General features: G+C 40.8%; 1 protein-coding gene across 10 annotated transcripts in view; it reads right to left on the minus strand.

Moving 5' to 3' along the window:
- The window catches only part of pcbp4 (poly(rC) binding protein 4), a 166615-nt gene that overhangs the window by 39595 nt on the left and 114520 nt on the right, over nt 1-12500 (minus strand). For all 10 annotated transcript variants that reach the window (XM_090242037.1, XM_090242034.1, XM_090242033.1 and 7 more), the window contains exons 6-8: nt 5764-5895; nt 3434-3562; nt 2406-2480 (exon numbers count right to left, since the gene is read on the minus strand). In XM_090242037.1, coding sequence (XP_090098163.1) covers nt 2406-2480; nt 3434-3562; nt 5764-5895 — 336 coding nt within the window. The remainder of the gene's footprint in view (nt 1-2405; nt 2481-3433; nt 3563-5763; nt 5896-12500) is intronic.

The raw sequence follows: 12500 nt of genomic DNA on the forward strand, positions 1-12500 counted from the left end.
TCTTTAATACAGGGCCGCCATACAAGTTCCTTACTTTTATCCCCTTCTACTTGTCTCTTCCATTTTTTGTGGTACTGCTGCAATTAATCGGTTGTAATTTTGGGGAGAGCAGACATTTCCATATGTCTGTGTTAGCTACATGTGTGACATAACTACACCAGTCCTATTTATGATATAATTCACAAAAATTATACCTTTTTCAAACATTTACTCAAAAAATATATATTTTTTTAATCAATTAGTATATTTGAGTTTAACCACAATATGTGTTGTATTATTTGTTCCGTCCTTTCAGGTGGATTAAACTGAAATTGCAAGCAACTTTCTGAGGCTTTTTTAAAAAATAAAGATATTTTGGAGATTATTTCCTTTTCAAACAACCGAAAGTGAGCAGGTGTAATCTGAATAATGGGAACAAGGCCATTCTTGAACATAGGATGAGACATTCCTACCAATTTACTAGAGAACCAGTTTGGATTTATGTATAACTTTTGTATGACTGATGCCTTTAGTGAGAGGTCTAATGCTTTAATATTTAATAATTTCTGCCCCCCGAATTCATATTTATTATATAAATAGGCCCTTTTACATTTGTCTGGCTTGCCGTTCTGAATAAAATTGAATCTTTGTTGTTCATTTAATTTAAAAAGCAGGTCACTCGGTGTAGGCAAAAGCATAAACAAATAGGTAAATTGTGATTTGACTAAAGAGTTAATCAGGGTGATTTTTCCACAAATAGACAGGTATTTTTCTTTACATGGTAGCAAGATCTTATCTATTTTTTCTAACTTTCTATAAAAATTTATTGGAGTGAGATCATTTTTTTCTTCTGGGATTTGTATACCGAGTATGTCCATATCTCTGTCAGACCATTTCATTTTTGTTTTGTTTTGCTGTGTTGTTGTGTTGTTGTTGTGCTGTGTTATTATGTTGTTGTGTTGTTGCATTGTTGTGTTGTTGCATTGTTGTGCTGTGTTGTTCTGTTGTTGTGTTGTTACATTGTTGTGTTGTTGTGCTGTATTATTGTGTTATTATGTTGTTGTTTTGTTGTGTTGTTGTTGTGCCGTGTTATTTTGTGGTTGTGTTGTTGTGTTGTTGCATTGTTGTGTTGTTGTGCTGTGTTATTGCGTTGTTGTGCTGAGTTATTGTGCTATTGTTGTGTTTTGTTGTTGCATTGTTGTGTTGTTGTGCTGTATTGTTGTGTTGTTGTGCTGTGTTATTGTGTTATCGTGTTATCGTGTTGTTGCGTTGTATTATTGTGTTGTTTTGCTGTGTTATTATGTTGTGTTATCATGTTGTTGTGTTATCGTGTTGTTGTGTTGATGTTATTGTTGTGTTGTTGTGTTGTGTTATTGTGTTATCGTGTTGTTGTGTTGTTGTTATTGTTGTGTTGTTGTGTTGTTGTTATTGTTGTGTCATTGTGTTATTGTGTTATTGTGTTATCGTGTTGTTGTTATTGTTGTGTTGTTGTGCTGTGTTGTTGTGTTGTTGTTATTGTGTTATTGTGTTGTTGTGTTGTTGTTATTGTTGTGTTGTTGTGTTGTGTTATTGTGTTATTGTGTTATCGTGTTGTTATTGTTGTGTTGGAAATTCATTGGAGCTAGCAAGTGTTCATGTTGGATAATTTCAAGTACTGCCCCCCCCCCCCCCCCCCCTCCAGTTTCAATGTTTTGTGCCCCCAGAACATGTCCCAGGTGTTCAGAGTTCTGCTTAGTGTTTGACTATTTATATCATAAACCATGTTGGTGCACAGTCCACCTGTAATGACATTATGTGGCCTTGTTGGCAATATATACATCATCATTGTCTTGATTACACAGAATAGTTATTGTTCTGTTGTGTTGCTGTGTTGTATTGTGTTGTTCTGTTGTGTTGTTGTATTGTGTTGTTGTGTTGTGTTGTTTTGTGTTGTTTTGTTGTTCTATTGTGTTGTTGTGTTCTATTATGTTGTTGTGTTGTTGTGTTGTGTTCTATTGTGTTGTTGTTGTGTTGTTGTGTTCTATTGTGTTGTTGTGTTGTTGTGTTCTATTGTGTTGTTGTGTTGTTGTGTTCTATTGTGTTGTTGTTGTGTTGTTGTGTTCTATTGTGTTGTTGTTGTGTTGTTGTGTTCTACTGTGTTGTTGTTGTGTTGTTGTGTTCTATTGTGTTGTTGTTGTGTTCTATTGTGTTGTTGTTGTGTGATTGTGTTCTATTGTGTTGTTGTTGTGGTCTATTGTGTTGTTGTTGTGTGATTGTGTTCTATTGTGTTGTTGTTGTGTTCTATTGTGTTGTTGTTGTGTGATTGTGTTCTATTGTGTTGTTGTTGTGTTGTGTTTTTGTGTTGTGTTGTGTTGATGTGTTGTGTTGTTGTATTATGTTGTTGTTGTGTTGTACTGTGTTGTCTTGTTGTCTTGTCTGATTCCCACCTGGTTCCCGGAGATCATGACTGTTCCTGGGGAGGGGCTGGGTCGATATGGAACAGTGGCCCCCTTCGGAGGTGACTGGATACAGGAGGAGAAAGCAAAGAGCATAAAGACAATAATGTTTTTTACTAAACATCGCAGCACAATAAAACAATGGTAGTATAGCCTTAGGACAGATGAGTTGCAGAAGGTTGGGGCCAACAGACATGGGTTCAAATATTATTCGAAATGTTTTACATTTCTTTTGAACATTTCTTTCATTCTGGCCGTACTACCTGGTGGGGAAACAGCGTTTGAAATGATTTCAAATAGTATTTGAATCCAGATCTGGGGACCAAAAAACTATCAATATGGTGGATTTCAGATGACTAGATAAGGACAAAACAAAAACAGTATTCAGAGAAAGTAGACGCATCTCTGAAATGCTTTGATTCCACAATTACATGAAAGCGCATGCTTGGATAGGGTCAGTGTTTTCTCCAGCAGAGATTAAGGTGCCTGGAATAACAATGAGTTGTTAAATCCTCAGATTCTTCTGTTTTTTTGGCATTCAGGCTCATCCTCTTTAAGTAGAGTCTTCTGGCTGCGGCGGGATAGTTCTCAAGATTGAGAGGGTATCGATTTTTTTGAAATGTAGAAATATCTTCACTTCGAAAACATTGATTGATTGTATTTATTTTCAAATGGAAATATTTGTTCCGTACTACTGGAGATCTGACAGAGTATTGATTATAGGCTTATCAATTCATTACTATTAAGTTTCTCCTATTTGTTCATTTTTGAACATAAATCCTTTGATATTGATAATTTTATACATTTGCTTAAATCAATTATGATACATTGATCTGTCTGGTTCCTCCGTGTCTGTGGCTGGTAATACCAGGATCCTTTTCGGGGCAATCTAGTGATCTGCACGTTACAAACAAACAACCGTGCTTTCACGACCTGTGGTCTAATCTGTCAATAAAAGTTCACAAGTAGTAAAAGGGGTCAGGGGTCAGGGATCAGGGCGATGAGGAAGTGTACACCACCTCGAGAATGACAGTGCAGATGAGCTTGACACATTGGATGATGGCGTCTTGGGTCCCGGATATCGTCACACCTCTCTCAGTGGAGTTGGGAAGGAGGTCTCCCGCTACCTGTACTTGTGCCCCCGTGGTCTGTTTAAGATGACAATGGGAAACATGATGTGTGAAATAGCCAGAAGAGGACTGGTCAACCTTCTCTGAGCCTGATTCCTCTCTAGGTTTCTTCCTAGGTTCCTACCTTCTAGTTTTTCCTAGCCACTGTGCTTCTGCCTCTGCATTGCTTGCTCTTTTTGGGGGTTTTGGCTAGGTTTCTCTAAAAGTACTCTTTGTGTAAACTGCTAAAAAGGCTTTATGAAATACAGTTGATTGATTGATCAATGGCCATTTTGTTGATGTACACAACATATACATAATAAAGTATACAATATAAATGGGACTCCAAACAGCCTCTGACTCTCTCTAACCACCTCTACTTCATTACACTGAGCTGTAAGATCAACAACTAATCCACCATATTGGTTTCAGTTCAGATGTTTAGAAAGGAGAGGAGGAGAGGACAGATGTTTAGAAAGGAGAGGAGGAGAGGACAAATGTTTAGAAAGGAGAGGAGGAGAGGACAGATGTTTAGAAAGGAAAGGACAGATGTTTAGAAAGGAGAGGAGGAGAGGACAGATGTTTAGAAAGGAGAGGAGGAGAGGACAGATGTTTAGAAAGGAGAGGAGGAGAGGACATATGTTTAGAAAGGGGAGAACAGATGTTTAGAAAGGGGAGGAGGAGAGGACAGATGTTTATAAAGGAGAGGAGGAGAGGACATATGTTTAGAAAGGGGAGAAGGAGAGGACAGATGTTTAGAAAGGAGAGGAGGAGAGGACAGATGTTAAGAAAGGGGAGGAGGAGAGGACAGATGTTTATAAAGGAGAGGAGGAGAGGACAGATGTTTAGAAAGGAGAGGAGGAGAGGAAATATGTTTATAAAGGAGAGGACAGATGTTTATAAAGGAGAGGAGGAGAGGACAGATGTTTATAAAGGAGAGGACAGATGTTTATAAAGGAGAGGAGGAGAGGACAGATGTTTATAAAGGAGAGGAGGAGAGGACAGATGTTTAGAAAGGAGAGGAGGAGAGGACAGATGTTTAGAAAGGGGAGGAGGAGAGGACAGATGTTTATAAAGGAGAGGAGGAGAGGACAGTTGTTTAGAAAGGAGAGGAGGAGAGGACAGATGTTTATAAAGGGGAGGAGGAGAGGACAGATGTTTATAAAGGAGAGGAGGAGAGGACAGATGTTTAGAAAGGAAAGGACAGATGTTTAGAAAGGAGAGGAGGAGAGAACAGATGTTTAGAAAGGAGAGGAGGAGAGGACAGATGTTTAGAAAGGAGAGGAGGAGAGGACATATGTTTAGAAAGGGGAGAACAGATGTTTAGAAAGGGGAGGAGGAGAGGACAGATGTTTATAAAGGAGAGGAGGAGAGGACATATGTTTAGAAAGGGGAGAAGGAGAGGACAGATGTTTAGAAAGGAGAGGAGGAGAGGACAGATGTTAAGAAAGGGGAGGAGGAGAGGACAGATGTTTATAAAGGAGAGGAGGAGAGGACAGATGTTTAGAAAGGAGAGGAGGAGAGGAAAGATGTTTATAAAGGAGAGGACAGATGTTTATAAAGGAGAGGAGGAGAGGACAGATGTTTATAAAGGAGAGGACAGATGTTTATAAAGGAGAGGAGGAGAGGACAGATGTTTATAAAGGAGAGGAGGAGAGGACAGATGTTTAGAAAGGAGAGGAGGAGAGGACAGATGTTTAGAAAGGGGAGGAGGAGAGGACAGATGTTTATAAAGGAGAGGAGGAGAGGACAGTTGTTTAGAAAGGAGAGGAGGAGAGGACAGATGTTTATAAAGGGGAGGAGGAGAGGACAGATGTTTATAAAGGAGAGGAGGAGAGGACAGATGTTTATAAAGGAGAGGACAGATGTTTATAAAGGAGAGGACAGATGTTTTTAAAGGAGAGGACAGATGTTTAGAAAGGAGAGGAGGAGAGGACAGATGTTTATAAAGGAGAGGAGGAGAGGACAGATGTTTAGAAAGGAGAGGAGGAGAGGACAGATGTTTATAAAGGAGAGGACAGATGTTTTTAAAGGAGAGGACAGATGTTTATAAAGGAGAGGAGGAGAGGACAGATGTTTATAAAGGAGAGGAGGAGAGGACAGATGTTTATAAAGGAGAGGAGGAGAGGACAGATGTTTATAAAGGAGAGGAGGAGAGGACAGATGTTTATAAAGGAGAGGACAGATGTTTAGAAAGGAGAGGACAGATGTTTAAGCAAGTGAGACAGAGCCACACTCACCTCTCTGATCTCCTTGATCTTGGAGCCGCCCTTCCCGATGAGAGAACCGCATTGGCTGGCAGGAATGACCAAACGTAGGGTGACGGGGGGCTTGCTGGTGACCGTGCCATTGGCTACCAGAGTTGTGAGGTCCTGGAGGAAACAAACATGAAGTGTTTTGGATTCACTATTCAAGTGTCACTCGTCAATTAAAACAAAAGAAAGCAAGCTAAAGCGACATTAATGAACCCTGAATAAACGTCGCAGTACACTATACCTTAACATCATATAGTCAAGACCTGGTGTTGTACGACTGCTCTCTGGAGCTATACAACCAGGGGTTGGTTAAACGTTGGTCAAGATGAGTGGTGACTAGTAACATACTCCACATCCCTGTACACAAACCTCCTATACAAACATGTAATCAATATAACCATCGGAGAGTTTACACGTCAACGATCCAAATCAGGGAAAGGTTAGCTCTCAATCTCTTTCTGCTGTCTCTATCGATTCCCATATAGATCACATACAATATTTACCCTGTTGGTCAGATCTATTCACCTTTAGAAATGACATTATGTCTCTCCCTCTATTTTATGTTCCTTTAGATGTAGATTGTGACTCTCTTGGCTAAGGCCCTGTGACCTGGCCAGAAAAACTCAGGCTACTAATCTCTATGTCTGACCAGTGGCTGTGACCTGGCCTGAAAAACTCAGGCTACTAATCTCTATGTCTGACCAGTGGCTGTGACCTGGCCAGAAAAACTCAGGCTACTAATCTCTATGTCTGACCAGTGGCTGTGACCTGGCCAGAAAAACTCAGGCTACTAATCTCTATGTCTGACCAGTGGCCTGTGACCTGGCCAGGTAAACTCAGGCTAATAATCTCTACAGTATGTTTGACCAGTGGCCTGTGACCTGGCCAGGTAAACTCAGGCTAATAATCTCTACTGTATGTTTGACCAGTGGCCTGTGACCTGGCCAGGTAAACTCAGGCTAATAATCTCTACAGTATGTTTGATCAGTGGCCTGTGACCTGGCCAGGTAAACTCAGGCTAATAATCTCTACAGTATGTTCTGATAGCCCTGTTCCTAGACTCAAATAATACCCTGCATTAGAGGGCTCACAGGACCAAGGCTTTATGTCCCATAGTTAGAAATAGTCTCTCTCACACAGAGACAGACTTTTCATTCCCACGCTCACTCTCACTCTCACTCTGACTTTGACTCTGACTCTCACTCTGACTCTGACTCTCACTCAGACTCTGACTCTGACTCTGACTCTCACTCCCACTCTGACTGTGACTCTCACTCTCACTCTTACTCTGACTCTCACTCTCATTCTGACTCCAACTCTCACTCTCAATCTCACTCCCACTCTGACTCTGACTCTCACTCTGACTCTCACTCTCACTCTGACTCTCACTCTTGACTCTGACTCTCACTCTCACTCCCACTCTGACTCTCACTCTGACTCTCACTCTGACTCTTGCCTTAATTTAGGTAATAAATATAATCCTAAATCATGGCCCCAACATTGCACACATCAATTAGCCCTAGCAGGACTTCGGTAGAATTTAACATGTAAATGGCCTGGCCATCACGTGACGCTAGAGGCTACATGAACTGAACCACTATTACGGTTCCTTTACTTAGGCCTACTCTCCCAATGTGCAATGTTCTCTCCAAATACAATGTGAGTATAAATTATCAAGGGGTTGGGCATATTTCTCTCAGTCTCAGTCTCAGTTTCAGTCTCAGTCTCTGTCTCTGTCTCTGTCTCTATCTCTGTCTCTGTCTCTCTCTCTGTCTCTGTCTCTGTCTCTGTCTCTGTCTCTGTCTCTGTCTCATTCTTAGTGGTATGCTGGTATGGAAATGAGTTTTTTTGGCTTAGGTCTCAATCTCCACATGAACAGACTATATAATGAATGTCTGATACATTGCTTGATTCTAAGCGTTAAGCAGAATTGGATCGTAGAATTATATACACTTTCTCAGCTGAGAGAGATGAAACGGCAATGAAGGTATACTAATCGGTTGTTTAGAACGAATGAGCAGGCATATATTTTTGTAACAGTAGAATCAATATTATTTTTATGTCTTCAGAGGAAGATTTCATGTTTGGGTAGCTTAGTTGATATTGGCTCTTCTTCTCACTCTGCCAAATGTTTGGTTAGCAGTAGGCGGTTGGTACTGGCTCTTCTTGTGTTTTTTTCTTATTCCATTGCTCTGTCCTCTGTGTGTGTTTAAGAGTTACAGAACACCAACGATTACACAGAGTTGGTTTATTTCTAGGGGAGAATCAGACATACACTGTGCTGATCTGTTCATAGCAAAAACCAGGAAGGAAAGAGACACAGCTGAATGGAGCTCCTTATGAATTACAGACTAAATGTGCTCTTCATCACAGTAACATATTCTACATCACTAGAGTGTGCTCTTCATCACCGTAAAGTGTTCTACATCCTTATATCCTGCTCTTCATCACAGTAAAGTGTTCTACATCCTTATATCCTGCTCTTCATCACAGTAAAGTGTTCTACATCACTATATCCTGCTCTTCATCACAGTAAAGTGTTCTACATCCTTATATCCTGCTCTTCATCACAGTAACATGTTCTACATCACTATATCCTGCTCTTCATCACAGTAAAGTGTTCTACATCCTTATATCCTGCTCTTCATCACAGTAACATGTTCTACATCACTATATCCTGCTCTTCATCACAGTAAAGTGTTCTACATCCTTATATCCTGCTCTTCATCACAGTAAAGGGTTCTACATCCTTATAGCGTGCTCTTCATCACATTAACATGTTCTACATCACACACCTGAGCTAGAGCAGTGCTCCAGGCCCCCCTAGGGTTACTATGACAACTCTGTCCTCACTGTGAAGGGATGAAAGAAGATAACAGTGGGGTGGAGAGAGGAGATTCTTACTAGATTTCTATTAGTATTTGTGAGACAGAGGGTGAGAGAGGGAGAGAGAGAGAGAGAGAGAGAGAGAGAGAGAGAGACAGAGAGAGAGACAGAGAGAGAGAGAGAGAGAGAGAGAGAGAGAGAGAGAGAGAGAGAGAGAGAGAGAGAGAGAGAGAGAGAGAGAGGGAGAGAGAGAGGGAGAGAGGGAGAGAGAGAAAGAGACAGCAGGAGAAAATCCCTACCGGATGTTTAATGAATACCACACTAACAGCATTTTAAACTAACAGCATTTTAAACCACACTAACAGCATATAAATGAATGTTACACTTATCTCAGTCAGCTCACTGATCAAGGTCTATTGAATTGACCTAGCAGCAACATCCTCAGAAATCATTGATTGATATGTACTGTAACACAACAAACCCTTGATTTCATGAAACTGTTCTGTATGTGGATGAGAGTACTGTACTGCAACCCTCCTCTTTTTAACAGCTAGCACACCTGAATGTCAACTAACCTGAATGTCAACTAACCTGAATGTCAACTAACCTGAATGTCAATTTACCTGAATGTCAATTTACCTGAATGTCAATTTACCTGAATGTCAACTAACCTGTACCTTAACTAATTGAGCAAGTTAGAAAGAGAGGGAGAGCTTCCTGTCTGGCCTTTTCACTTTGATTGTGACAGACAGATAGAAAGAGAGAGAGAGACAGACACAGAGAGACAGACAGACAAAGACAGACACAGAGGGACAGACAGACAGACAGACAGACAGACAGACACAGACGGACAGACAGACAGGCAGAGAGAGAGAGAGAGAGAGAGAGACAGACACAAAGAGACAGGGGGACAAACACCTGCCTGCAGGTGACAGCATTCCCTCTCACATATGCTCCCCTAGGCACAACTATGACAACATAACAAACAAAAACGGGTCACAACTCCTGCAGCTCTGTCGCACGCTGGGTATGTACATAGTCAATGGTAGGCTTCGAGGGGACTCCTATGGTAGGTACACCTATAGCTCATCTCTTGGCAGTAGTACTGTAGACTACTTTATCACTGACCTCAACCCAGAGTCTCTCAGAGCGTTCACAGTCAGCCCACTGACATCCCTATCAGACCACATCAAAATCACAGTCTACTTGAACAGAGCAATACTCAATCACGAGGCATCAAACCCAAAGGAACTGAGTAACATTAAGAAATGCTATAGATGGAAGGAAGGCAGTTTGGAAACCTACCAAAAAACAATTAGGCAACAACAAATTGAATCCCTTTTAGACAATTTCCTGGGTAAAACATTCCACTGTAATAGTGAAGGTGTAAACTTGGCAGTAGAAAATCTTAACAGTATATTTGACCTTTTTTTAAAAAAATTTTATTTTACCTTTATTTAACCAGGCAAGTCAGTTAAGAACAAATTCTTATTTTCAATGACGGCCTGGGAACAGTGGGTTAACTGCCTGTTCAGGGGCAGAAGGACAGATTTGTACCTTGTCAGCTCGGGGGTTTGAACTCGCAACCTTCCTCGCAACCTTCCGGTTACTAGTCCAACGCTCTAACCACTAGGCTACCTCTCAGCTTCCCTATCAAATCTAAAAATCTCAAATAGAAAACCGAAGAAAATGAACAACAATGACAAATGGTTTGATGAAGAATGCAAAAATCTAAGAAAGATATTGAGAAACCTGTCCAACCAAAAACATAGAGACCCGGAAAACCTGAGTCTATACCTTCACTAAGGTGAATCACTAAAACAATACAGAAATACACTACGGAAAAAGAAGGAACAGCACGTCAGAAATGTATGCTTAATGTAATTGAAGAATCCATAGACTCTAACCACTTCTGGGAAAATTGGAAAACACTAAACAAACAACAACACAAATAATTATCTATCCAAAATTGAGATTTATGGGTAAACCACTTCTCCAATCTTTTTGGCTCTATAACAAAGAATAAAGAGCAAAAACATATACATGATCAAATTAGAATCAACTATTAAAGACTACCAGAACCCACTGGATTCTCCAATTACCTTGAACGAGTTACAGGACAAAATCAAAACCCTCCAACCCAAAAAGGCCTGTGGTGTTAATGGTATCCTTAATGAAATGATCAAATATACAGACAACAAATTCCAATTGGCAATACTAAAACTCTTTAACATCATCCTTAGCTCTGGCATCTTCCCCAATATTTGGAACCAAGGACTGATCACCCGAATCCACAAAAGTGGAGACAAATTTGACCCCAATAACTACCGTGGAATATGCGTCAACAGTAACATTGGGAAAATCCTCTGCATTATCATTAATAGCAGACTTGTACATTTCCTCAACGAAAACAATGTACTGAGCAAATGTCAAATTGGCTTTTTACCAAATTACCGTACAACAGACCATGTATTCACGCTGCACACCCTAATTGACAACCAAACAAACCAAAACAAAGGCAAAGTCTTCTCATGCTTTGTTGATTTCAAAAAAGCCTTTGACTCAATTTGGCATGAGGGTCTGCTATACAAATTGATGGAAAGTGGTGTTGGGGGTAAAACATACGACATGATAAAATCCATGTACACAAACAACAAGTGTGCGGTTAAAATTGGCAAAAAACACACACATTTCTTCACACAGGGTCGTGGGGTGAGACAGGGACGCAGCTTAAGCCCCACCCTCTTCTACATATATATCAACGAATTGGCGCGGGCACTAGAAAAGTCTGCAGCACCCGGCCTCACCCTGCTAGAATCTGAAGTCAAATGTCTACTGTTTGCTGATGATCTGGTGCTTCTGTCACCAACCAAGGAGGGCCTACAGCAGCACCTAGACATTCTGCACAGATTCTGTCAGACCTGGGCCCTGACAGTAAATCTCAGTAAGACCAAATTAATGGTGTTCCAAAAAAGGTCCAGTCGCCAGGACCACAAATACAAATTCCATCTAGACACCTTTGCCCTAGAGCACACAAAAAACTATACCTACCTTGGCCTAAACATCAGCACCACAGGTAACTTCCAAAAAGCTGTGAACGATCTGAGAGACAAGGCAAGAAGGGCCTTCTATGCCATCAAAAGGAACATACATTTCAACATACCAATTAGGATCTGGCTAAAAATATTTGAATCAGTCATAGAGCCCATTGCCCTTTACGGTTGTGAGGTCTGCTCACCATCCAAGACTTCACAAAATGGGACAAACACCAAATTGAGACTCTGCATACAGAATTCTGCAAAATATCCTCCGTGTACAACGTAGAACACCAAATAATGCATGCAGAGCAGAATTAGGCCAATACCCACTAATTATCAAAATCCAGAAAAGAGCTGTTAAATTCTACAACCACCTGAAAGGAAGCGATTCCCAAAACTTCCATAACAAAGCCATCACCTACAAAGAGATGAACCTGGAGAAGAGTCCCCTAAGCAAGCTGGTCCTGGGGCTCTGTTCACAAACTCAAACACACCCCACAGAGCCCCAGGACAGCAGCACAATTAGACCCAACCAAATCATGAGAAAACAAAAAGAGAATTACTTGACACATTGGAAAAAAACAGAGCAAACTAGAATGCTATTTGGACCTAAACAGAGAGTACACAGTGGCAGAATAACTGACCACCGTGACTGACCCAAACTTAAGGAAAGCTTTGACTATGTACAGACTCAGTGAGCATAGCCTTGCTATTGAGAAAGGTCACAGTAGACAGACCTGGCTCTCAAGAGAAGACAGGCTATGTGCTCACTGACCACAAAATGAGGTGGAAACTGAGCTGCACATCCTAACCTCCTGTCCAACGTATGACCATATTAGAGATACATATTTCCCTCAG

Source organism: Oncorhynchus mykiss, chromosome 7 (genome assembly GCF_057628025.1).
Source record: "Oncorhynchus mykiss isolate SJ-2025 chromosome 7, ASM5762802v1, whole genome shotgun sequence".
In the NCBI taxonomy this organism is placed as follows: Eukaryota; Metazoa; Chordata; class Actinopteri; order Salmoniformes; family Salmonidae; genus Oncorhynchus; species Oncorhynchus mykiss.